Source organism: Phascolarctos cinereus, unplaced genomic scaffold (assembly GCF_003287225.1).
Source record: "Phascolarctos cinereus isolate Bilbo 61053 unplaced genomic scaffold, phaCin_HiC Scaffold_4;HRSCAF=312, whole genome shotgun sequence".
NCBI lineage: Eukaryota > Metazoa > Chordata > Mammalia > Diprotodontia > Phascolarctidae > Phascolarctos > Phascolarctos cinereus.
Genome location: NW_027555847.1, coordinates 659,250,463 through 659,277,669, shown reverse-complemented (window position 1 = coordinate 659,277,669; position 27,207 = coordinate 659,250,463). Strand labels below are relative to the sequence as shown.

General features: G+C 47.4%; 1 protein-coding gene across 1 annotated transcript; it reads left to right on the top strand.

The window, feature by feature from the left end:
* Nucleotides 1-27: 27 nt before the first annotated feature.
* On the top strand, nucleotides 28-18,776 carry MAN2B1 (mannosidase alpha class 2B member 1). Its single transcript, XM_020994900.2, has 24 exons — nucleotides 28-290; nucleotides 795-897; nucleotides 2,461-2,634; nucleotides 2,810-3,003; nucleotides 3,132-3,264; nucleotides 3,440-3,585; nucleotides 3,939-4,055; nucleotides 4,163-4,245; nucleotides 4,334-4,454; nucleotides 4,734-4,812; nucleotides 4,970-5,079; nucleotides 5,177-5,284; nucleotides 5,466-5,582; nucleotides 6,644-6,829; nucleotides 8,259-8,356; nucleotides 8,483-8,600; nucleotides 15,596-15,714; nucleotides 15,817-15,918; nucleotides 16,849-16,936; nucleotides 17,424-17,504; nucleotides 17,616-17,858; nucleotides 17,954-18,109; nucleotides 18,194-18,302; nucleotides 18,481-18,776. The coding sequence occupies exons 1-24, from the start codon at nucleotides 177-179 to the stop codon at nucleotides 18,594-18,596; spliced, it is 3,015 nt and encodes a 1,004-aa protein (XP_020850559.1). The 5' UTR covers nucleotides 28-176; the 3' UTR covers nucleotides 18,597-18,776.
* Nucleotides 18,777-27,207: the final 8,431 nt, after the last annotated feature.

The window sequence follows — 27,207 nt, the reverse complement described above, 5'->3', positions numbered from 1 at the left end:
GGTCGGGTGACGGACCCGCCCCCCTCGCGGGCCATTGGCTGGGCCCCTGTTCCGGGGTCCTGCTCCGACGGAGGAAGGGTTGAAGGGCCGGGCGGCGGTGCTGCCGGGCGGGTTGTTGCGGCGCTGGGGCCGGAGCTGGGCCGCTGAGGCTGGGGCTGCCCACTGGTAGGCGAGCGATGACCGGGGGCTGCTGTGCTCGGGCCCCGGGGCTCCTGCTGCAGCTGCTGTTGGCGGCGGCGGCGCTGTGCGCGGGGGCCGGGGCTCAGGCCGACCGCTGCGACTACTATGAGGTGAGAGGCCGGCGGCGTGCAGCTGGGGCCGGGGGAGGCCGGGGCTGAGCCGGAGCCGCCCGCCCTCCGGGGCTCGTGCTGGGCCCGGCCCCCTCTCCCTTTCCCCGTGACCGAGCCTGCCCGGGAGAGAAAAGGGGAAGTGACCCTGGGAGGGGGAAGGATGGCTCGGCTGCACCCTGACCGCTTCGTGTTTCCTGGGTACATCTCTCTGGGGGACCCTAAGGGGGGAAGGGGCTTCTCAGTGTGCAGCTCTGCAGTGGGCTGCTGGGGCTTATCTTTGGGGAAGATTCCTGTGAGCAGTGAGGTCATGTCCTAGATGAGGGTGCAAGGAAGTTGGACCTTGGACTGTGGACTCATCAAATGCCCCCCTTCCCCTCAAGTCTTTCCATGCCTTCTCCCTATCTTGTGTTTTGGGGCCCTACCTGGAGAGGTGGGGCTGGCCAGGGGCTTGGCATTTCTGGTGATTAACAGCTGCTATGGTGGGGGTCTCTGCCCACTGCCCAGTTGTGCCCGGCCACCCAGCCCTCTATGCTCAATGTGCACTTCCTGCCCCATACCCATGATGATGTCGGCTGGCTCAAGACTGTGGATCAGTATTACTATGGAGGTAAGAGGAAGGGCAGTCTGGGACTAACCAGGGGGCCAGTCATCCAGTCTCGGGGTCTCTGAGCTTCCATTGTCCTTTTTTCTGGGCTGGGAGGGAAAGGGTACCCATGACCAAGGGCCATTCTGCTCTCAGGGCCCACTCAGCTGATATGAAGTGGAAGTCTCTCTGCCAGATTCCTTTGGAAGTTCTGCCCTCAGCTTCCGTCAGTGAGGCTGAGGCTTCCTGTTCTCCTTGGGATAACTCAGGGATCTTTTTCTGACACCAATCCCAAATATGCCTCTTTGCAACTTCTACACTTGAACAGAAAAAAGCAGCATTAATACTACAGTAATAAGTGTACAAGTTTTATGTTTGTATAATTACCCTGTGACCATAGCTAGATGGGATCAAAACAAAATCTTTATTTCCAGGCCCAACCTCTCTCCAGAGATCTAGTTACCCACCCCTGTATACTTCCAGAATATCCTGCCAGCACTTAAAACTGAACATAACCAACATGAAACTGTATTTCCCTATTCCAAACCTGCCTTTTCCCTTTTCTGTTTTTGCTGATATCATCACTGCAATAATAACTCACACTTGTGTAGCATTTTAAGATTCAAAAAGCACTTGCCTCTCAACTCTGTGGGCTAGCCAGGGAATTCCTAAGGTGACTGTCCCCAAGTCCAGCATTCTCCCCATTAAACCATATGTTACCTTAGGAGTCACCCAACTTCAGTTAACTTTGGCTCCTCCCTCCCAGCTTCCCATTGATTGGCAAGTCCTGACACTTCTGCCTCCTTCATATCTCTTTTATCTGTCCCCCTCTCCATGGGCAGGGCCACCACCCTAGGTCAAATTCTCATTCCTTCTTACTTAGACAATTGTCTAATCTAACCAGTTCCCCTGGTCTTCAGTTTCTTGCCTCTGATTCAAGCTCCCCATCGTGGTCAAATTAATCTTAATCATTACTCTGATCATGTCCTTCTCCTTCAGTGGCTCTTTATTGCCTAACAAACTAAAGTATAAATTCCTGACCCTGGAAATCAAAGCCCATGTGTAGACTGACTCCAGGCTACCTCCTTGTCCCAGCTACCTCACATTGCTCCACTTCACATACTCTAGTCTAACCAAAGTGGACTGTTTTCTATTCCTCTTTTTTATCCTGTTGTTTTCCATTCTCTGAGTTTTTGCTCATTCCATCTCTACGGGCTAGAAAGGACCATTCTCCCCTACCCACGTCTGTTCCATTAAGGCTTCCTTCCATCATATCCACCCCACCACCCCAGCTGAAAATATTGTTTTCTCAAAATTCTCTGATTCTGGGGCAGCTAGGTGGCACAGTGGATAGAGCACCAGCCCTGGAGTCAAGAGGACCTGAGTTCAAATTCAATCTCAGACACTAGATACTTACTAGCTGTGTGACCCTGGGCAGGTCACTTAACCCCAATTGCCTCACCACAAAAAAAAATTCTCTGATTCTCTGATTTCATTTCTATAGCCATAGCACCAAGTACAGGCCTCTGCACACAGGAGGTGTTTAGTGAACATTTGAAGAAACTGAATTGCATTAAATGCCCACAGCTCGAGATAACATCCAGCGTGCTGGCGTTCAGTACATCCTGGACTCGGTGGTATCAGCTCTGCTGGCCAACGAGTCCCGTCGCTTCATCTATGTTGAGATCGCTTTCTTCTCCTACTGGTGGAAGCAGCAGACAGCCCAGATGCAGCAGGACGTACGACGACTGGTCTGCCAGGGTGAGGAATGGGTGCTGCCACAGTGGAGGCCCACCCTGACCCAGAGCAGGCTGGCAGCCTGGTGCCTGCTCTTGGCTTCTTGCAGCCAGGCCTCCAGAGGGCAGGGGGGCAGGAGTCGGGACCTTAGGCCTCCATCTTTGGGAGAACTCCCCTGACCCCATCCTTTACTCTATAGGGAGGCTCCAGTTTGCCAACGGTGGCTGGGTCATGAATGATGAGGCCACCACATACTATGCAGCCATCATTGACCAGATGACTTTAGGGCTGAACTTCCTGAAAGACACCTTTGGGGACTGTGGCCGCCCTCGAGTCGCCTGGCATATTGATCCCTTCGGCCACTCACGGGAGCAAGCGTCCCTCTTTGCCCAGGTCTGCCTCAGTGTTCTCTGAGTCTGCCTCATCTTTGCCTCCCCTTCTTGCCTGGCGACCCTTCCCTCCCCTCCCCACAAATGTTAAGAACCATAGGCCCTGACCTCTCTCTGATTCCCTTCCTGCAGATGGGCTTTGATGGCTATTTCTTTGGCCGTCTGGATTATCAAGACAAGAAGAGGAGGAAGATTCAGAAGGAAATGGAGCAGGTCTGGAGGGCAAGTGCCAACTTACAGCCTCCTCAAGCCGACCTCTTCACTGGTGAGAGTCTTTTCCCCACTCTCTTCCCTGAAGCTTGTTAGGCACTCACAGGGCCTGGGGAGAACTAGAAGTAGAAGAAAGAAGGACTGGGAATAGGGGCTGAGGTTGGGGGAGCTCCTGAGAGCAGTGTGGGGCTTGGAGTGTGAGAACCCTTGACCTGACCACCTGGTCCTAGGTGTCCTACCCAATGGCTACAATCCACCCTTGAATCTCTGCTGGGACGTGCTTTGCTTTGACTACCCGGTGGTGGATGATCCTGACAGCCCAGAGTACAATGCAGAAATACTGGTCAACTACTTCCTGAACATCTCTACTGTCCAGGTCAGACCTGTCCCTGGTCATGAATCAGAATCCCTATATGTCAGCGACCCCAGGCAGACAGGGAATGGCCCACATGGCTTCTGCCTTTTAGACATAAATTCTAAGGTTTCTCCATCTTCAGGGCACCCTCCTGAGGCCTATAGCTTTGGGCCATTTTCCTGTGCTGGTTCAGGGAAAGCTGACCAGTACCAGAAACTGACCCCACGCAGAAGTCCTGTGAGGTGTTTCATTGTAGACAGCAGACCCAGCTGAAACCTGGGGGGTAGAGGGTGGGGGAGAGAGTGTGGCTTGGCCCTACCTCCCTAGCTGCAGACTCAGTAGCTGAGAATCCAAACCTGTCCCCCATTATGCAGGCCCAATATTACCGCACTAACCACATTGTGATGACCATGGGTAGTGATTTCCATTATGAAAATGCCAACATGTGGTTCAAGAACATGGATAAGCTGATTGAGATGGTCAATGCCCAGGTGGGTACTTGTCAGTGGGAGAGGAAACATCTTTGTGGAATGAGGGGAGCAGCCAGGTGGAACGGGAGGCCAGGTTAGTCACCCTCCTGTCCTGACTTGCCCCACAGCAAAGCAAAGGGAGCCTCATCAACGTCCTCTACTCTACCCCGGCCTGTTACCTGTGGCAGCTGAACAAGGCCAACCTCACCTGGTATGGGAGGGGAGTAGGTGGGGGAGATGCTGGGAGCCCCAGTGCTCCTGGGGCAGGCAGTGACTCTTGCCCTACTTCCATGCCCCAGGACAGTGAAGCAGGATGACTTCTTCCCGTATGCAGATGGCCCTCACCAATTCTGGACTGGCTACTTCACCAGCCGCCCAGCCCTCAAGCATTATGAGCGCCTGAGCCATAAATTTCTGCAGGTGGGCCTGCTAGGGAGAGAGGAGGGTCTTGGGAGAAGGAGAAGAGGATGAGGGCCTTCTGGGGAGAGAGGAGGAAGGGGACTTTGGGAAAGGGATGAGGGTTCCTGGGTGGAGGATGGAATGGGCCATCTTGGGAGTAGGCCGGATTCATTGAGGATGGGATGAAAGGATTAGTGAGCAATGGGAAGAGAATGGACAAAAGGAAGGAAGAAAGGAGGTTCTGCCTGTCTTTTTTCCCTAGATCCCCAGACTCTTTCATTCATGTCCCCCTCCCTGCAGGTGTGTAACCAGCTGGAGGTACTGGCTGGGCCTGCAGCCTTAATGGGACCCTATGGACAAGGCAGCAGTGCTCGCCTTAGTAGGTGACTGGGTTCCTGGGGGGCGGGGGAACGTGGGGGGGGAGCCGAATTTTTCCTCAGAACATAGAAGAGCATTTCCTTCCCTCTTCATTCCCAGCCTTTTAGTCCCTCTCACCCTCATGTGACCTGACATGCTATCCCTTATGGTTCCTCCAGGACAAGCCATGGCTGTGGCCCAGCACCACGATGCTGTCAGTGGTACATCCAAGCAGCATGTGGCCAACGACTATGCCCGGCAACTGGCCGCAGGCTGGGAGAAGTGCCAGGTATAGGGCTGAGCTGAGATTGGACCAGGGCACCTGAGAGGCTGGAAAGGGGGCCAAGGTTCCTGTAATGTACACTCATGCCTTCTCCCCCACCCAGGTGCTGGTGAGCAATGCTTTGGCAAGCCTGAGGGGCTCCAAGGAGGATTTTGTGTTCTGTAACCAGCTGAATATCAGTGTGTGCCCATTGACCCAGACAGCCAACCATGTACGTGGGGCTGGGCTGGGCCAGGGAGGAAAAAGGGAAGAGAGTGGAATGAATTTCCTTCATGAGAGCAGTGAGGCTGGGGTTGCCGGGCACAGGGTGGAACCTGGGAGCAAGGACGGGGTGGGAGGTTGTGGTACAGGCACAAGAACCCTGGTCTGATTCCTTGTTATGGGCTGCCCAGTTCCAGGCTGTTCTGTACAATCCCTTGGCATGGGGCATCACCTGGACTGTGCGACTGCCTGTCAAGGATTGGGCCTACCATGTGAGAAGTCCCAGTGGGCAGACAGTGCCCAGTGAGGTATTCCCTTATGGTTTCCTTGGCCCTTCCCCAACCACCCCCACCCCACCAGAAAAAAATACAAACCCTCTACAGTCCCCATTGTCTTTTCACCTTTCCCTCTAGTGTCTTCCAGAATTTCTACTCTTACTCTTTGCAGATGACATGATGATATACTTAGAGAATCCTAGAGAATCAAGTAAAAAACTACTTGAAATAATAAACAACTTTAGTAGAGTTACAGGCTATAAAATAAACCCACATAAATCATCAGCATTTCTATATATTACCAACAAAGCCCAACAGCAAGAGATAGAAAGAGAAATCCCATTTAAACTTACTGTAGACATTATAAAATATTTAGGAGTCTACCTCCCAAAAGAAACCCAGGAACTCTATGAACACAATTACAAAACACTTTTCACACAAATAAAATCAGATCTAAGTAATTGGAAAAACATCAGTTGCTCATGGGTAGGCCGAGCTAATATAATAAGAATGACAATCCTACCTAAGCTAATTTACTTATTCAGTGCCATACCAATCAAACTGCCAAAAAATTATTTTATAGAGTTAGAAAAAATAATAACACGATTCATTTGGAAAAACAAAAGGCCCAGAATATCAAAGGAACTAATGAAAAGAAATGCAGGGGAAGGTGGCCTAGCAATTCCAGATCTTAAATTGTATTATAAAGCAGCAGTCATCAAAACTGCTTGGTACTGGCTAAGAAATAGGGAGGTGGATCAGTGGAATACGTTAAAGATGCAAACACAGTAGTCAATGGCTATAGTAATCTATTATTTGATAAACCCAAAGACCCCAGCTTCTGGGATAAGAACCCACTCTTTGAAAAAAACTGCTTGGAAAACAGAATTTCTACTCTTAATCTCCCCCACTGACATTTCCATACCCTCTGTCCTTTGAGCCCACATATCATTTTCCCCTAGAATGCTCAGGTTTCGGACATTAGTGTGTAAGTACCACTCCTCTTAGGCACTACTTCCCCAGTCAGTTTGTGGCTAAGGGAGACAGAGGCTGCCTATTGTGCCTTCATTTCCCTTCCCTGTTTCCCTCCCCAGGTTATTGATGTATCATCTGAAGGATCAGATAATTTCCATCCTGAGCTGATTTTTCCAGCCTCAGCGCCTCCCCTGGGCTTCAGCATCTATTCAGTGACCCGTCTGCCCAGCAAAATACCGAAATTCAGGGATTGTTGCTCTACCTCTGGAGCCCAGAGTTTTAGCCGCCTGGTCATCCAGAATGAGGTGAGCAGCTGAGAGCAGGAATGAGAGTGGGAAATGCCTCATAAAACAGGCCAGGGCTGGGGGGAAGGAGACCTTGGCTCTCTGGTGATGGGCCCCCATTTCAGAATCGCATGATCAGTGTTGGAGAGAACCTCATTGGGTGTCGAATCCGACTCGTGCCCCGAAAGACCCACCATAAGAATGTACCCAACGAGTGGCCATTCAGTCTCTGCTTGAAGACCTCCAAGGAGGGAAGCCCACCACCTCCTGAAGGGGACTGTTTCATTTGGTGACACTTTTCCTGACACTGAGCCTCAGTTCACCTCTTTGTGACTTCCAGTCATCTCTCCTGGTTCTACCCTTTGGGGCTGAACAAATCTAATCCTCCTTCCATGGATGGCTCTTCAGATACTTAAGGCAGCTATTACATTCCCCTTGAGTCCTTTTTTCCAAGCTGAGCGTGCCTTCAAATGATCCTGATATGACATGGATTTAAGGCCTTTTATTGTCCTGATTTCAGCTTATCAATGTCCAGCTTAATCCATGGTGCCCAGAACTGAGCTCAGCACTCCCCAGGAGGTCTAACCAGGGTAGAGAACAGTGGGACCCTCCCTTCTCTGTTCCTGGAAGCTTTACCCCTTTTGATGCAGCTCATTAAGCTCATTAACATCCCGTTAGCTTTTTTGGCTTCCACAGCACACTGCTGACTCGTTGAGCTTAGTGGTCCACTCAGACCCCAGATCCTTTTCAGACCCACTGCTGCCTAACTCTGCCTCCTCCATCTGATACTAGTGAAGTTGAATTCTTTTGTACCCCAGTGTAAGACTTGACATGGGTCCCTGTTGAATTTCATCTTATTCGAGTTAGCCCAATGCTCTGAGAAGCTGTCTCACTGTTCCTCTCCAGCTGTGCCCAGGCTGTGGAGTCAGGCCTGAAGCTCCCTCTGCATTGTCCCCCGCCTCTCGGGTTGGATTATGATGTTCCCTTCCGGGGTCTGCAACTTGATTAGAGAACGTCCAGACGAGGACCTCCAGGGTGATGAAGGGCCTGGAGTGCATGCCATAGAAAGCATAGCGGCTCTCTTGACTAATGAGGCTTGTGTAAAGCGGAGAAGCAAAGACTCAAGTATTTAAAAGGCTGTTGTGTGGTAGAGATTAGGTGGTGTTGGTCCTAGAGAGCAAAACGAGAAACCATGGCTAGAAGGAGCAAAGAAGCAAGTGTAGGCTTGATGCCCAGATAAAACCACTCACAGATTAGGCTGCCTGGGGCCCTCCTCCTCCTCCTTGGAGGTCTGCAAGCAGAGGCCAGACAGCCACTAGTTGGGTAGGTGATAGTGGAAACCTTTCAGGTGGGGGTTGGCCTAGAGGGTGGCTGAGGTCCTATTCTGTGATTCAGTGACCCCATTTCCATCCCCTCCCTCCTAAGCTTCCCTACCTGTCTTTCTGTTCAGCACTTCAGGGTTACATTTGATCCAAATACTGGGTTACTGCAGGAGATCGAAAACCTTGACCAGGGGTTGCGGTTGCCAGTCAGTCAGGCCTTCTACTGGTAAGTGAAGGGGAGGGCCCTGTGAAGGATCATCAGGGGCTTTTCATGAGGTATCTGGGGGTACGAGGTGATAAGAGAAGTCAGTCTGACCTGTAACTCCCCGTGTGTCTTCTTCTGTCCCTCCAGGTACAATGCCAGCAATGGGGACTTTATGCACCCACAGGTCTCTGGGGCCTACATCTTCAGGCCAGAGCAAACAAAACCATTTATTCTGAGGCACTGGGCCAATACCCGTCTGGTGAAGGTATTTAGGAGGGTGTGGCTGCCCAGACCTGGCAAAGCTCTGGATGTGGGGGAACTGTGAGGAGGCAGGGGTGGGTCTCTTATAAACTGTGAGCCAGCTGAGAGTTAGGAAGAAGTCACATTCTTACAAGTGTAAGAATATTTGGGGCGAAGTCTCTTAAAACAGGAATTAAATAAGACTGTAGCTAGAACCTCCCCAAAGCCAACCAGAGACTAGGAGAGTTCCTGATTGGCCAGCGATGAGCCTGGCCTTGGAAGTAGGCTCAGAGTTGGAAGGGACATTGTGCCTCATTTAGTCCGACACGTACCTGAACCAGAATGCCTTCTCAGTATCGCTGAGTATCGAGTGTTATAGCTCTTTTTTTAATGTTTAAAAAATGCATTGTTTATTCTTTTTAGCGTTCTTTTCTTTTTGAAGTTGAAATTCTCTCCCTCTTACCCCCTCCCCCACCCACTGAGAAGGCAAGCAATTTAATATCAAGTCATATAAGACATTTCTATATTATCCATATTTTTTTGTAAAGCAAAAAAAAAAAGGAAAGTGAGAAAATTATACTTCAGTTTGTACTCAGAGCTCAACAGCACTCTCTCTGGAGGTGGATAGCATTTTTTCATCAAGTCCTTTGCAATGGTCTTGGATCGTTGTATTGATCAGAGTAGCCAAGTCTCTCACAGCTGATCATCGTTACTGCATTACTCATACTGTGTACAATGATCTCCCCATTCTTCTCACTTCACTTTGCATCAATTCGTGTAGGTCTTGCCGTGGTTTTTTTCCCCTGAAACCACCCCCTTCACCATTTCCTACAGCACAATAGTATTCCATCGCAGTCATATGTCACAACTGCTCTAACCAATCTGTGGTACCCCAGAGTTGTTTTAATTTGCCTTTCTCTGCTCAACAGTAAGGTAAAGCATTTTTTCAAATGACCGTAGGTAGCTTTGATTAATTTGACTCAGTTCTTAGGAGTCACATGTATCATCTTCCCATATAGGAATGTAAACAGTTTAACTTTATTGAGACCATTATGATCACTCCTTCATGCTTACTTTTTTATGCTTCTCTTGAGTCTTGTGCCAGAATGACAGATTTTGTGTTCAGCTCCGGTCTTTTCATCAGGAAGGCTTGAAAGCCCTCTATTTCGTTAAATGTTCATTTTTTTCCCTTGAAGGATTTCATACTTGGTTTTGCTGGGTAGGTTTTTCTTGGTTGTAATCCTAGCTTCTTTGCCATCTGGAATATCATATTCTAAGCCTTCTGATTCTTTACTGTAGAAGCTGCTAAATTTTGTGTTATTCTGACTATGGCTCCACAATATTTGAATTGTTTCTTTCTGGCTGCTTGAAGTATTTTCTCTTTGACCTGGGAGCTCTGGAAAATGGCTGAAATATTCCTGGGAGTTTTCATTTTGGAATCTCTTTCAGGAAACAAGATTTGAGCTCAGGTCCTCCTGACTCCAGGGCTGGTGCTCTATCCATTCTATCACCTAGCTGCACCCAATTCATTTTTAAGGAGTTCTTTTCTTCAGTGAATTTTTATACCTCTTTTGCCATTAAATCAATTCTATTTCTAAGATGTTATTTTTCTTCAGTATTTTTTATGCCTCTTTTGCCAAACTGTTAGTTCTCTTTTTATAATTTTCTTGCATCACTCTCATTTCTTTTTCCAATTTTTCCTCTTCCACTAATCTCTTTAACTCTTCCAGGTATTCTTGGGACAGCTAGGTGGCACAGTGGATAGAGCACTGGCCCTGAAGTCAGGAGGACCTGAGTTCAAATCCGGCCTCAGACCAAAACACTTGACACTTACTAGCTGTGTGACCCTGGGCAAGTCACTTAACTCCAACTGCCTAAACAAACAAACAAACAAACAAAACTCTTCTAAGGCATTCTTGTTGGGCTTGGGTCCATTTAGTATTTTTCTTTGAGGCTGTGTTTATGTTTGTTTTCATATGGTTTTCTTCCTCTGAATGTATGTCTTAGTCTTGCCACTGGACCCAGATGGCTCTGGAGGAGAAGGTGAGGCTGGTGACTTTGCACAGCCCTGCCTCACTTAAATCCAATTCATGTGCAAGTCATGCCATCACCTTCCTGAAGTCGTGATTCTCTTTGAGAACAGAAGACAAGCAACGTCTTACTCTTCCCTACCACCATAGTAGCTTTTTATGGTCAAATTCTTTTCTTGTTGTTTGTTCATTTTTTAATGTTGAACTTTATGTGAAAGTTGGGCTCTGATCACCTTGGGGTGGGGAGGCACTGCCCCAAGCTTCAGGCTTTTTTGTATTGCCGTTTTCAGAGCTGGTTCTGGGGGTCTGCAAGTTGTTGGTGCTTCCAGGGTGGTGTGATCTTGGGAGAAGTGTGGTCGCTGCTCTCCTGCTCTGGCCTTTAGCTAGGCAGGGCTCCTGGTCCCCTGCAGCCACAAATACCTAGTGTTCCTCTCTGCTTCGGTACTGTGACCAGTGCCCCAACGCCTTTGTGACCGAGCCCTAAAATTGCAGCCCAGAACTGCCAGCCAGTGCCAGCTCTACTCAGTGCCCTATAATCTCTTTCTGACCAGTCATCAGACCTCTTACAGTCTGGGGGCTGAGTGTTCCGGAAGCTGTTGCCGCTGCCATGAGTATGGGCTCTGGACAGACTTCCACTCTGGGTGTCACGAGCTTCTTCTGCTGACCTCCTAAGTTTTCTTAGGCTGGAAAAATGTCTCACCCTGACCTTTTGTTGGCTCTGCCACTCCAAAATTTAATTTTGAGGCTTTATTTTAAAATTATTTGGAAGAGAATATTGAGAAAGTTCATCTGCGTGGCTGCCCCTGATCTGCCATCTTGGCTCTAGTGTTACGGTTCTTAAAGACTTCTGGTGAGGGCAGACCCACTCGTCTCCCACAGTAGTGCATTCCACTTTTAGATGACAGGTGCTCATTATTAGGGAAGGGTTTTTTTGGCACTTAGAGCAGCCTCTTTGCAACTCAGTGCTCCTAGTTTTGTTCTCTTGGGCCAAGCAGGACAAGTCAAGTCTCCAGTCCACATGATGGTCATTTAAATCCCAGTCTTCTCTGATCCAGAGGGACCATGCCAACTTTCCTCAGCCAGTCCTCATAGGACACATCCTTGAAGTTCCTCTCCCCTTCCCCTTCTCCGGAGGCCCTTCAGGTTATCAACATCCTTCCTAAAATGTGGTGCTCAGAACCAAAGCATCAGTCAATCAATAGGCATTTATTTGGTGTCTGCTACATATGAGGCATGTGCTAGGAAACACACATTGAAAGGCGAGATAACCCCTGCCCTCAGGGAGCTAACGTTCTGGTTACAATAAATTAATATAGGGTATGTACAAAACAAGAGGCAGGTTGACACAGCTGAGGTCTTGGAATCAGGGTGACCTGGGTTCAAGTCCAACCTCAGACAATAAAGACTTTGTGACTGTGGGTGAGTCACTTAACTTCTCCCACAATTCTTTAAGACTAAGTTATAGATCATTTGTTGAGTGGCATTGGCGGAAGGACCTTTCTTTATTGGGATTTGCCTATACCAGTGAAGTCAAAGGTCTGATAAAAAAAATGTGTATTTTGGAGGTAGGGAAGGTGTCATGGTGAGGCACTAGCAGCTGGAGAAATCAAGACAGACTTCCTGAAAGGAAGTGGCATCCAAGCTGAGCCTTGAAGGGAGCTGAAGCTTCCAAGAGCTAGAGGTGAGGCAGACAACCAGTCATGCAAAAATGTAGAGGTGGGAGATGGTATGTTGAATATGTGGAGGAGCAAGTAGACTGATGTGGCCACAGCACCAAGCTTGTGAAGGGGAGTGATGTGGAGTCAGCCTACTGGTTACATCATACCCTGCATGTGGCCTCAGCAGAACACACCACAGCCACGTGTGCTGCCTGGTATGGTGGTGCAAGGTCACGCCAGCTTCTTTGGCTGCTGGAGCATACCCCCATGGATCTTGCAATCCACTGAAGCCCCCAGATATTTTTTATCTGGAATACTGTCTCAAAATGCCTCCTTCATCCTTTACTTGGGAAGCTGGATTTTGAACCAAGTATAAACCTTTATATTCATTCTTAGTCAGTTCATTCTATTAGATTTGTCCCTAAATTGATCTGTCAGAGGTTGGTTTTTTTTTAAGATCCTGAATCTGTATCTGTGTCAACTATTACTCTAAATCTGTGTCATTTCTAATTTTGTAAGCGCACCACCTGTATCTTTAAGTCATTGCTAAATGTGTTGAACAGCAAAGGACCCAGGTCAGATCCCAGGGGGCACTCCACTAAAGGCCTCTGCTCATATTGACATTGAACCATTAATAACTATGCTTTAGGACTGGCCCCTCAACTCATTCTGAATCCAATTTGTAACGTTGTAACATTGTCTAGCTCTCATTTCCCCAACTCAAAGTCTGCGTGAGCCGAGTGACTTAATTCATCAAGGTTTAGCGAGGTGCTGGCATTATCTCCTTCCTCATTTTAGCTTTCACTGCCCTGTGAGCCTGTTGTGTATGCTCCTTTCCAGTCTAAAGGTGATTCTCTTTGGCAGAAAAAACAAGCAGGATAAGAGTTTCATAGTAACTGAGTCGATGTTTGGTCTCTTCCTGCTCAGTGGAATCATTTCTCTTTGGGCCTTGAGGATTCCATTCTTCACAGCTGCTCTTTGTGAGTGGGATGGACGCCCCCTGGAGAGTTCTAGTTCACTTTGTGCCTGGACACGAATGGATGCTTGAAGCCAGCGGCGCCATTTTGGGGTTTGCTCAGTTTTTTTAGATGGAATCTCTGGCGACTTTCTGACATCTCTACTATTATCCCTGCATTGTGATTACTCTGTGGCATTTAGCTTGGGAGATATGTGTAAGCAGTTTTCTTCCGTCCCTTCCTTCTCACCCTAAAGCCCTTTTGATTTGCTTGGCAGAACTTCAAGTGAATACTTTTTTTTTTTTAATACCAGCCCTTGTTAGAAATACTGTATCCTTAGCCAAGATCCTGTCGGTTTTATATTTTAATTGGTGTTTTGGGAATCCATTCTCAGACACCATGTTCTTAACCGGCTGTTTACTCCTCTACCAAATAAATAGGCTCTACACAGAACACCCAGCTGAGCCAGTCCCAATACAGCAGGAGATATTTTGAGGGGGAAAAAAGTGTCATTTTCCTTTGGGACCAGGCCTGTGGCAGGTCGCCTGAGGTGCAGAGAATCACAGGGGCCAACTTGTACTAGGAGTCTTAGCTCTCTGCAAGGGAGATTGGTAATGTGGCTGCTGTCTAGTACAGAGGCATCAGACTTGGGGCTTGCCTTAAGGCCTGGTGAACCAGATTAAAATGTAATTGGGAATTGTTTTACAGAATAAATACAACATCATAGATAATGGTAATGTATGGTTTTCTAACGCAGCATATGGTCCCTGGGTGTCTGTTTCTGTTTGAATTTGATACTTCTGATCTAGTGGTTTTTAAGGAATTTTGTTCCATAGACATCCCTGATAATCTTCCCCTGGTCAACTTTGTCAGTCAATATCCTCCTTGTCTTCTCCATTATCCCTTCAGAAAAACCTAACCGTGGGGATACCCTAAAGCTATGCCCTAGTATCTCTCTCTGTCTCTTTCTCTCTCCTCTCTCTGTCTCTGTCATCTCTCTCTGTGTCTATCTCTCATCAGTTCCTATATTCCTGTGTTTAACTATCATCTCTGTAGATCTATACATCCAGCCCCAGTTTCTTCCTGGAATTCTAGTTCTACATCATCAACTAACATTTCAAATGGGATGTCCTGTAGACATCTCAAGCTCGGCGTGTCCAGAGCCAAGCTCATTGTCATTTCCCTCAAAGCTCCTCTCTTTTGGTTTTCTCCACTTTTGTGTGGGCACCACCATCCTTCCGGCATCCCAGGTTCTGTGCCCTAGGCGTTCCCTTGGACTCCTCTGACCCACTCACCCCATGTATCCAATTATGTGCCCGATCTTGTCACAGCATCTTTCAGATCTCTTCCTATTTACATGACCGCCACTCTACTTAGGCCACCATGACTTATCTCCTAGACTATTGTGACACCCTTCCAAGTCTTCTCCTCAGTCCAGTGACTTTCCTTAAGTCCAGATCTGACTGTGTGACTTCCTTCCCTACTCAAATGAACTCCAGCGGCTTCCTGTCACCTTCAGGATAAAATATAAACACCTTTCTTTGGCCTTCTAAAGTCTTTGACCTCAACTTTTCTTTCTACCAGTCCTGTTCTACAATGTCTCCCTTCTGGCACTGGGGTGCAGCCAAATTGGCCTTTTTTCCTTTCCTCTCTTGATCTCCTGCCTCTGGGCCTTTGCACTGGCCATTCCCCCAAGCTGGATTGTACTTCCTCCTTCCCTCTGCCTCCTAACACCCCTTACATCCTAAAAGATTCAGCTTAAGCACCACCTTTTTGCATGAAGCCTTTCCTGACCTGCCTTCCCTCAGTACCTTGTATTGATTTTCTGTTTATTCCGTATTTACTTACATGTTGGCTCCTCTGATAGACCATAAGCTTCTTTGGGAGCCTGCAGGAATGGTTGAAGTTTTGTCTTCCTATCATCAGCACCTGGCAAGGTGCCCACAATGTGGTGGTGGGCACTTCATCAAGGCTCATTGGTTGATTGACTTGATCAAAAACGAGCATTTCCAGGTTCCAGCATTGCAGCTAGATGGCGCAATGGATAGAGCTCTGGCCTTGAAGTCAGGAGGACATGAGTTCAAATCCAGTCTCAGACACATGACACTTATACTAGCTGTGTGAGCCTGGGCAAGTCACTTAACTCCAATTACCTCACCAAAAAAAAGCAAAAAAAAAAAAAGAACATTTCCCCAGGAGAGCATAGAAGTCTTGGGCAGAGGTTCCCTGGGTTGGGGCTGGGCCGAGGGATGGAGCTGGTCCTTGGGAAGGATCTCAGCAGCCTTAGGTAGATGTCGTGTAGGTGGCCAGAGAGGCTCAGACTGGGTTAGAGTGAGCGCTTTCTCCCCTGACGGTGCCCTGCTCTTCATCCCTCAGAAGGCCCTGGTGCAGGAGGTGCATCAGAACTTCACTGCCTGGTGCTCCCAGGTTGTGCGGCTATACCCTGGGCAGCGGCACGTGGAGCTGGAGTGGACAGTGGGGCCTGTGCCTGTGGGGTGAGTGGCAGGGGAAAAGCGGGGGGTGGGAGTGAGGAGGGCAGCCAGGGTGTGGCCTGCCTCTGACCCTCTGTGCTCTCTGCATCTGCCTCATTCCCACAGGGATGGCTGGGGGAAGGAGATCATCAGCCGCTTTGACACCCAGCTGAACACCAACGGGCGTTTCTACACTGACAGCAATGGGCGGGAGATCCTGGAGAGGAGGTAGGATGCTCCAGGCTAAGGGCCAGAAGTAGGAGTTGGTACACTGGCCAGAGAGTTTTGGATTTGGGGTCAGAAGAGCTGGATTGAAATCCCAGCTCTGCCACTGTGTGACACTGAGCACATCACTTAGGCCGGCTGGGACCCATTGTGATCACCTGTAAAGTTAGGCATGGGAATAGACGTCCTCTGAAGTCTCTGCCAGCACTCGACCTGCGATCCTGCCCAGGCTAGCTTCAGCCTCTCTTTCTAGCCATGGGAGACGTTATTCCCCTTCACACGCTGCTGTGACCAGCTGAGTTGGCACATGACCCCATCTTCCATCTCTGTGCCTCTGGACCCAGCGCAGTATTTAGTGTTTAAGGCTCCAGTGTAAAGCCCATAGGGCCTTTGGCCCAATCTTCCTTATAGCCTTCATATGTATTCCGTTTCCACCCCACCAGTGGTCTAGCCAAACAAGCCTTCTTACTGTCCTTCTAACATGGCATTCCCACCTCTAGGCCTTTGCACTGGCTGTGCCTCATGCCTGGAATGCCCTCCCTCCTCACCTTGGTCTTTCAGAATCCCTTGTTCCTTTCAAGGTTCAAATCAAATGTCATCTCTTAAAGGTAGCCTTTCCTACACACACACACACACACACACACACACACACACACACACACACACACACACACACGCACACACACCTCAAAACCTCTACATACTGTCTCCTCTGGTAGAATGTTATCTCCTCGAGATGAGGGATGGTTGCATTTTTTGTCTTTGTACCCCAGGATGCAGCATGAGGCCTGCCCCCCAGCAGGCCTCCAGGAAGGCTTCCTCATGGAGCAGTGGCTCCCAGGACCTTGCTCCCATTCTGCTGGGGCCCTGACAATGGGGAAGCAAAGGCTGGAGTGATCCATAAATGACCTCAGCCTGTCCCCATCTCTGCAGGCGGGATTATCGGCCCACATGGGATTTAAACCAGACTGAGCCTGTGGCTGGAAACTACTACCCTGTCAACAGCCGCATCTACATCACGGTAATCCCCCCAGTGTGCTCATCCTCATCAGGGCTAATAAGACTTCCCAGGGGGCCCAGCAACATCAGGGCAGCCCCTACTTCCAATGGGCAGATTTGCATTGAGGTCAAAAGGTAAAGAACGTACTGTGGGCCTTCTCCCCAGCTCCCACGCCCCCTGCTGGAAGCCTCCCCTTCTCGGGTTATCGCCTTTCTGTTCTGTTTGTAGCTTGTACACGCCTCCATATTGCAGGTTGTCTTATCCCTCCACATCGTGGTTCTCCCTGAGAGGAAGGACTCTTTTTGCCTTTTTTGATCTCGAGTGCTTAGTATGGTGCCAGGCACATTGTAAGCACCTCAGAAATGCTTTCTAACTGACTGGTCAGTCAGTGGGCCTCAGTGGGTCCCCAGCCTCTGGGGACCTGGAAGCAGGCTTCAGTGGAGCTTGGAGCTCCTACCTACTGTCCTAGAAAGAATCATCCTGACTCCCTCTCCCTCTTGCTCCCCAGGATGGGCAGATCCAGCTGACAGTGCTGACAGACAGGTCCCAAGGGGGGAGTAGCCTGAGGGACGGTTCCGTGGAGCTGATGGTAAGTTAGGTGAAGAAGATGGTGGGATGGGGCGGAAAGAGCTCAGGGCTGTGTGAGTGTATGTTGGCACTCCTCTGTGCCCCCAAGGCTGATGCCCCAGTGTTCCTGCAGGTTCACCGGCGACTACTGGTGGATGATAACCGAGGGGTAGGAGAGGCCCTATTGGAGCCCGGGGACTGGCCTGGCACAGGACTGGTGGTGCGGGGCAGACACCTGGTGCTGCTGGACACAGTGGATGCAGCGGCTGCTGAACACCGCCCCCAGGCCCAGCGGGAAGCTCTGGCCCCTCAGCTGGTGCTGGCCCCTGTGGGGCAGGGCACCCCATACAGTCCGGGGACCCCTGCGCTCACAGAGGTGAGAGTGTGTCCCAGACCCAGCAGGGTGGGCCTTAGCAAGGGGGACACTTTGCTCCATGGACCCATCTTTCCTCCCTGCTCCCTCTATGGCAGTTCTCTGGACTTCAAAGAGAGCTCCCCCCAGCGGTGCACCTGCTGACCCTGGCCCGCTGGGGCCCCAACACAGTCCTGCTGCGCCTGGAGCACATTTTTGGGCATGGGGAGGGCAGCATGTTCAACCTGTCCCAGCCAGTGACCCTGAACCTACAGGTGAGTAGAGGGGAGGACCAAGAGAAGGGCAGAGGGAAATGGGAGAGGACCCCACTCAGCCCCAGCTTCTCTTTGGTCTCTCAGGATCTGTTCTCCGCCTTCACCATCAGCCACCTGGAGGAGACCACTCTGTCAGCTGACCAGCCCCTCTCCAAGGCCACCAGGCTTCAGTGGAGGACCAGCACAGGAGGAGGTACTGGCTGGGGAGGGGACAGAATAGCTGCTTCTGGTCCCTGTCCCTGGGGAGCCCCAGAGTGTGGCCAGAGGGGGCCTTGGTAGGCAGGACCTAGAACAAAGGAGGAGCCTCTTGGGGCCGGGGCTGAGATGTGACACTCCTTTCATCTCCTGTCTCTCTGGTCTCGCTCTAACAGGCCCTGCTCCTGTGCAGCCGGCCCCCTCCCTGGACCCCTCTGCTGTCACTCTCCAGCCCATGGAAATCCACACCTTCCTGGCCTCTGTCACCTGGAGCAAGGAAAGGGACAGATGAGGTTCTGAGCCCTGAGCTGCCTTTCGCAGACCATGTTCTTTCCACCGAGGCTGGACCAGCGAGTGCTGCCCCTCTGTACCTTGGGCTGGACTCTCTAGGTCCTCAAAAAAAGGAGTTTCTTGGTTCCTACTGCTGCCATCACCAATGAAGACATTAAAGTGTCCGTGACTGTGGCTCCCAGATGATGGCTTTTTTCCTTGTGGAGTGTAGGGTTGGCGGGGAGGGCAGGTGTTCCTGTGTGTCATTCTGTGTGACCAAATGACGAAGAAGAGGAGGAGGAAGAAGAGGGGGGCCTAACTCTACAGGAAATAACCCCTCCATTACACCCCTTGGTAGAGGTGTTGAGAGGAGAGATCCTCATCAGTGCCATCCAGAGGCCCCCTCACACTTCCCTCTCTGACCTGGCCCTTGCCCTTTGCAGCTCCTAGAAAGGGGAAGGGAATTCTGGAACGGATTGCAGTTGTCTGTCTTGACTCTTTCACTCCATCTCTCCAGGCCTTAGCCCTGATCTCCTTCTCCCTTCAACTCCCTTCCCCCCAAAACGCACACATGCACTTATGCACGCACACACAACAGCAACCCTATGAGAAGTTGGGACTAGGGGCAGATTCCCCTGCCCAGCCACAGCCTTATGCCACTAGAAGAGTTTAATCTTTTTTAGCAAACAAAATAATCAGCCAGAGGACTGAGGCCAGCTTTAGGGCCCAGGGTGGCCTTACTGACAACCAGATTTCTAAAAAGTGACCTAGACCTTAGGGAAGCCTATCTCCTCAGTGTTCCCTTTAAAAACACCAATAAAAAACATTAAAAAACGATGCCAGCCAGAAATATTCAGAAGAAAATTAAATCACACCACAAGGAACAAAGCAGCTCACCGACCCAAAGATCTTACCCTTAACCTTACCTTAACCCAAAGACAGAAAAGTCCTAGGTAGTATCAACTTTCATGACCGCAAAGAACTGGAAACAAAATGGGTACCTCATCCACTGGGGAATGGTAAAGCAAAAGGGGCGCATTAATGGAATGAAATGCTAATTTGCTGTAAGAAATGACAGGAATTCAGACAGACATGGAGAGACTTAGAAGAACTGCAGAGTGGAGCCGTCAGAGACAGGAGTCAGCTGGCACCGTGCCCACAATAATGTAAACAGAACAAGAAAAGGCAACTGAATCCTGTGGTGCTGACGTCCAAGCCTGGCCCTGCTGGCAGAGGTGGAGACACGACTCCATCCTCCTCCCATGGCCAGGGGAACACAGATTCGGTGCACGGCCTGTGCTGTCCAATGCAGTAGGTGCTTTGGACTTTCTGCACTTAAAGTTTCATTGACATACTCCAGCTTTGCATTCATCTGCCCATGCTATCCTTCACCATCCCTCAGGAGAAAGAATAAAAAAGACATTTAAAAACAACTTTTTTCTCAAATCTTTGGTCCAAGGAAAGGCTCCCAGGCTCTGGAGGGAAAAGTAATATATTTGGAAATGAATGTGATGGAAAGGCAAAAGGCAAAGATGAAACTTTTAAAGAAAACATACCAATGAAGAACCCTGATGGGGTTGGGGGAAGAGGGGAGGAAGGCTAGGGAATAGATGGAGGACAAAAATCTGAAGGAAGACGTCCTGAAATTGAACCCACAGACCGTTAAGAAACCACAGAGAAATTCCTCAGTATCCAATAAAATGAGTCACGGACACATCGGAGTTATTCAAGGAAGAAACAGTTATCAAAAGAGTAATGAGAAGAAAAAAAGGTGGGAGTCCATGCTGCCAAAGAAGCTTGGGATGAAATGGTGATGAAATCGGCAGTGATGACACAGGATGCATCATATATGTGAAATATAGAAATGTTAACTGTGGTTGTTGTTTAATTGTTTTGGTTGTGTCCAACTGTTGGTGACCCCGTTTGGGGTTTTCTTGGCAAAAGATACTGGAGTGGTTTGCTATTTCCTTCTCTATTTTACAGATGAGGAAACAGGCAAAAGGGTGAAGTGACTTGCCCAGGGTCACACAGTTAGAAAGTATCTGAGGCCAGATTTGAACTCAGGAAGAGGAGTCTTCCTGATTCTAGGCCCAGCACCTAGCTGCCTTAGTTACTGTTATACAAACCCATCAATCGAAACAAAATGGGAGAAGGGACAGAATGGTGGGAAGGCAGAGCTAAATTGGGGGGGGGGCAGGGGAAGCAAGCCTGGAAAATAGCTGAGTCTATCTCCTGAGCTCGTGTACCCACCTGGGTATCCTGGCACAGTTCCTGAATGGTCTTCCTGACTCCCTTGACCCATTCTCTACACAAAGGCCCAATTACTCTTTGTAAGTTACTGCTATGATCTTGTCACTCAGAAGTCTTATGTGTTTCTCCCGTTGCCTGGAAACTCAAGCTTCTGCTCCCAATCCTGTCCTTCTCTCCCTTCCCTCCACCCCCATCCCCATGATCTGGCTCAAGCCTGGCTATCCAATGTTATCTTCACCCTCCTTACTCTTCAGGTTGTGATACAGGAGAAGCAGTGCTAGACCTGGAATCAGAATCTGCTTTCACATTCTAGCCCCAATACTTAATAACTTATGGGACCTGAAGTGACAAGTCACTTAACCCCTCTGGGCCTGATTTGTAAGATGAAGGACATTGGCTAGATGATGTCTTAAGGCTCCTTCCTGCTCCAAATCTATAGTTCTATTGCAGGAACATATGAAAGGATGTTCAAACTGCAGCCCAATTTAAGTATATACAAACTAGTAGAAAAGGGCAGGGAAGATGTGGACGGAGGGGGAGGAGAAATTTCAGAGAAATTTCTCTGAAAATGTATCAGAATTAAAAGTAAAGTCTAAGGCCTCTCTGTGGGGGCCTTGGGATTGTTGTTGAATCATGTCCGACTCTTGGTGACCCCATTTGGGGTTTTCTTGGCAGAGATACTGGACTGGTTTGCCATTTCCTTCTCCAGCTCTTTTTACAGATGAGGAAACTGAGGCAAAGAGTGAAGCGACACAGCTAGTGTCTGAGGCTGGATTTGAACTCACAAAGATAAATCTTCGTGACTTCAGGCCCAACACTGTATCTATGACACTGGGCTGCCTGCTGTAATCCTTGGGATTATATGCTATATAATCATTTATTAACACTACAATAGGTGATTTTGAGTTTATTCCTGTAACATTTTACTCTTAGTTGCCAGACCAGAAATTACAACCTGAACTAGGCATAGACCAAAATCTCACACCATATACCAAAATAGTCAAAATGGGTTCATGATTTAGATATAAAGGCTGCTACTATAAGCAAACTGGGAGAGCAAGGAATAGTTTACCTATCAGATCTATGGAGAACAGAAAAATTCATGACCAAACGAGATAGAGAACATTATGAAATGCAAAATAAATAATTTTGATTACATTAAATTGAAAAGTTTTTGCACAAACAAAGCCAATGCAACCAAGATTAGAAGGGAAGCAGAAAACTGGGAAAGAATTTTTACAACCAGTCTCTCTGATAAGAGCCTCATTTTTTGTTTTTTTTTTTTTGCTTTTAGGCAATTGGGATTAAGTGACTTGCCCAGGGTCACACAGCTAGTAAGTGTCAAATGTTTTGTCTGAGGCCGAATTTGAACTCAGGTCCTCCTGACTTCAGGGCCGGTGCTCTATCCATGGCGCCACCTAGCTGCCCCAACGGCCTCATTTCTAAAATATGTGAAGAACTAAGTCAAATTTATAAGAATACAAGTCATTCCCCAACTGATAAATGGTCAAAGGATATGAAAAGGTAGTTCTCAGACGAAAAAATTAAAACCATCTATAAGTCATGAAAAAAAATGCTCTAAATCACTATTGATTAGAGAAATGAAAATCAAAACAACTCTGAGGTACCACCTTACACCTATTAGATTGGGTAACATGACAAAACAGGAAAATGATAAACTTTGGAGGAAATATGGGAAAATTGGAACACTAATGCATTGTTGGTGGAGTTGTGAATTGATCCAACCATTTTGGAGAGCAATTTAGAACTATGCCCAAAGGGCTATAAAACTATGCATATACCCTTTGACCCAGCAGTAGTACTTCTAGGGCTGTATCCCAAAGAGATCATACAAATGGGAAAAGGACCCACATGTACAAAAATATTTATAGCAGCTCTTTTTGTGGTGGCAAAGAATTGGAAATTGAGAGGATGCCCATCAGTTGAGGAATGGCTGAACAAGTTGTGGTGTATGAACGTAATGGAATACTATTGTGCTATAAGAAATGATGAGCAAGTGGACTTCAGAAAAACCTGGAAAGACTTGCAGGGACTGATGCTGAGTGAAGTGAGCAGAACCAGCAGAATGTTGCACACAATTACAGCCACATTGTAGGATGACTAATGCTGATAAACTTTAGCCCTTCTCAAACAACACAAGGATCCACGACATCTCCAAAAGTCTCATGCTGGAAAACGCTATCCACATCCAGAGAAAAGAATTATGGAGTTTGAATGCAGATCGAAGCACACTATTTGCTATTTTTTTCTTCTGTTTTGTTTTGTTTCTTCTTTCTTGTGGTCTCTTCTATTGGTTCTAATTCTTCCTTACAACATGACTAATGTGAAAATATGTTTAATAGGAATGTATATGTACAGCCTATATCAGATTGTGCGCCATCTTGGGGAGGGAGCAGGAGAAAAATTTTAAACTCAAAAGCTTGTGGAAGTGATTGTTGATAAATTAAGATGAATTAATAAAAATTAAAAAAAAAAGAAATTATAGCCTAGAATATTAACCCTGAGAGTGTATAAAAGATACTTGGGCCATGTCTGTTATTTAGAATCGACAGCACTGTGATGGCCTAAGAAACTCTCCTGGCCACTGCTTCTAAATCAGTCAATAGGGAGCATTTCTTGAATGTTTAATACGTGCTGGATGCTGTACTAAGTGCCTGGGGATACAAAGAAAGGCAGAAACAGCCCCCACCTTTTTTTTTGCTTGTTTTTTTTTCTTCTAAACTTGTTTCTTTAATGAGCAAAAACTCATTTATCTCCCAATGAATTGGAGGGGAGAAAGGAAAAAAAAACTTTTATAATAAATATGCCCAGCTGAGCAAAGTAAATTCCTCTATATTAGCTATAGAAGAATATAGAGTCTGATAGGAGACAACGTCAACCAATAAACACTAAGCAATCACCACGTACCAGCATAGACACAAGAGATAGAGAGATACACCAGAAGGCAAGGGGACCAGCATTTGTTAAGCACCCATGTAACAGAAAGGTGTTCGGGCTGTGCGGCACTTACAGTTTGTTTCACGGGTTCGGATCTGTACCCACAAAGACACATTTGCTCTTTTCCTAGATTATAAATGATTTAATAATGGCAATAATCATAAACATACATGCACACAAATGTGATTACATATGATCACACAATCTTAGAAGCAAAGACTATTAACAGAAAGAGAGATAAAGAAGAAGAAATACATCACCGATCCGAGGAAGCACCAACTTCTGAACATCTGATCTGGCTGGGGGAGTCCTGTATCACAGCGTCAGGGTCTCATTTGGGAAAGTCCCTACGGCAGAGCATCCTCTCTGAGGGGAGACGCCCAAGAGAGACCCTTTTTATCATCCTTACACAAAGAAGGCAGGGAGCCAGGGGATAGGTGATTAATCCTAAGGACCTGAGAGTTTTGGCCGAAACTCTCCATCAAGAACAATCTTTATTATGTCAAAAAATGTCTCGGGTCAATACCCAGGAACTAGCCAAGTCCCTGGATGTTTACCTCAAGACCTGTTTTTTAAGGAATAGTTCCCCCAGGTGGTCTGTGTTGGAACAAATCCCAGAACAATACATTAGGGAAGTTCATTGTCCCTTGGCTTAGGGTGTGGATAGGGAAGATCTTATACATTAACCCTTCAGTCGGCCTCTAGATCTGACCTGTCCATGGACTGGAAACAACATCTCCTATGGGGCGTGCCTCAAGCATCACCCATATGGAGAAAACCAAAAACATCAGCTCCTATGGGGCATGTCACAAGCATCACCATGCGGAGAAAACCAGCCAATACAAAGGCTTCACTTGTAAAAAGAAAAAGCTTGTAACCTTGCTGAAATGAAAGAAGTCAAGCATTTAGTATAAACCAGTAAGAATAATTAGTAGGTACATACATATACACACTGGTTCTATTAAATAAAGTAGGAGAGCGAGTACCATTATCACAAGCTATATGTATAAAATTAGGCAGGAAATTCGTGAAATCATCATTAGTAAAACATGAACAGGTGAAAGGGCCAATTTAGACTCTCCCCTCTGGGGATATTAAAATGCTCCCAAAATGTTGACTTTCCTTATATGTCACATTATAGAATGGATTTCCTGTGGAAAAGCAGGGAGTATTCAATAAAGGCTTTTGATCAGGTGATGTTATTAATGGGGAGGAAGCGTATGGTTGTGGCACTTGTTGCACTGTCTTATTCAGTCCACGCCCTATGGGAGGTTTCTTTCTGGACTGAGGATGTTCCTGGCAAACCCAACAGTCTCGTGGTCCAGTGGTTGCCACTGCTTCTCCCAATCGCACCAGTGTATTCTCCCATTGTGCCATTACTCTTCCAATAAGTATAAGATAAACTGTAAGACACTATTCACTTAAAAACAATTGTGTTAGGGGATAATGGTACAATTTGTCACCTCCAGCAAATGCCACTACCACGGTACCATCCTTGCTCCTGCCACTATCTCGCCAGCTCGAGGCATATCAGAGGCATGTCTTTTAACCCATACTTTAGATCCTGCTCTTCAATCAGCACTTCCAGATCCTCCACACCTGGTGGAAATTGAAGGTGGTTCTGCTACTTGCTCCCGTTGTTCCTTGAAATAGATGGAAATTACTAATTGTGCCACCCTAGATCCCGCAGAACAAACCACTGGTTATGGACCCAGGTTTTGCATTATCACTTTCATTTCCCCCATGTAATCTGAATCTATTACTCCTCCTAAGATATGTATCCCCTTAACAACGAAGCCTGACTGAAGAAGTATATGCCCAAGATGTTTAGATGGGATTTTTACTCCTATTCCTGTGGAAATAATAACTATCTTCCCTATAGGAAGATCTACAGGATTTAAAGTATGTCAATCATAACCAGCAGATCCGGCTGTTCCTAAGAAGGAGAGTGTGGCATGTGGATCACAAGCCCACCATTGTGATGTTATTGATTTTTCGGCCTCTGCATCTTTATTTGAATATTAGGGATCATCATTCATCCTAAAGGGGTTTTAGAGGCCAATTGTTTAGCTGTTGTAAAGCTTCAAATGAATTTTATCTTTCCAACCTGCATAAGAATTGTTGTCAAATTGTCCAAGTTTCTTTTTTAATAACCCATTCATCCTTTCAATTAATCCCACTGCTTGGGGATAATGAGGTATATGATAAATCCATTCTATATTATGATATAAACAACAGTGGTCTATTTCTTTTCCCTTAAAATGTGTTGCATTGTCACTTTGTATTTGTAGAGGGGATCTGTAATATAAAGTAATGACGTCTGTAGTCCTACAAGTATTTTTTCTGAGTGGCATTCTTATATGGGCATGCTACCAATACTCCAGAATAAGTATCTACATGGGTACAAATATACCGGCAACCTCTGTCCAATGGTAAGGGACCAACATAATCAATTTGCCAAATTTGGGCGGGCAGCCTTCCTCAGGCTAGTTCACCTTTCACGGTGTGGGGAACTGGTCTCTTCTTTTCCATTTGGCATATGGAACACTCAGATGGTATTTGTTTTAATAGAGATATTGGGAGGGAAATTCCCCTGTCCAAGGCCCACCTGGGTAAGGCTTGGACTCCGAGGTGTCCCACTTGTCTATAACTCAGTTTATTTATTTATTTGGGGTTTTTTTTGGGGGGTGAGGCAATTGGGGTTAAGTGACTTGCCCAGAGTCACACAGCTAGTGAGTTGTTATGTGTCTGAAGCTGGATTTGAACTCAAGTCCTCCTGACTCCAGAGCCAGTGCTCTATCCACTGTGCCACCTAGCTGCCCCCTGGTATCCCACTTGTTGATAAGCCCATTGCGCTAATGAATAATATTCTTGATCTTCTTGATGTATTGTTGCTATTTTGGCTAGCTGATCCACATGTACATTATACTCACATTCTGGGGTGTTCACCGAAGTATGTGCATCTACATGAAAAACTGAAATGTTAGTATTATGAGACCAATCCCATATGTCCTGCCACAATTCTTTTCCCCATATAGCCCACCCATGAATTTGCCAATCATTTTCATTCCGTATGGGCATCCAAGTAGTTAATCCATTAGCCACAGCCCAGGAATCTGTAAATGCATGGCATTCTTTCCCTTGTTCATTCTTTATAGCTGAATGCATGGCTATTAGCTCAGCTAATTGGCTACTTTCCCTGTCCTGTGTTTTCCAAAGTAACTCCTGTAGTAGGGTTATATGCCCCTGATTTCCAATGTCTTACTTGTCCTATATATTTAGCCGATCCATCAGTGAACCATGCATCTCTTTTTCCTTCAGAATTTAACTTGTCATATCCCTGTCCCCATTCTACTAGTGAATTCCTGGTGGCTTTTGCCAGTGGTATCTCATTTTGTGTCATTCCCAATTCTGAAACTTTTTCA

Excerpts from the sequence above, each read along its gene's own strand:
- MAN2B1 (XM_020994900.2), top strand. The coding sequence starts at position 177 with ATGACCGGGGGCTGCTGTGCTCGGGCCCCGGGGCTCCTGCTGCAGCTG. Across the intron at positions 291-794 it reads ACCGCTGCGACTACTATGAG|TTGTGCCCGGCCACCCAGCC; the intron begins GTGAGAGGCCGG and ends CCCACTGCCCAG. Across the intron at positions 18,303-18,480 it reads GAGGACCAGCACAGGAGGAG|GCCCTGCTCCTGTGCAGCCG; the intron begins GTACTGGCTGGG and ends TCGCTCTAACAG.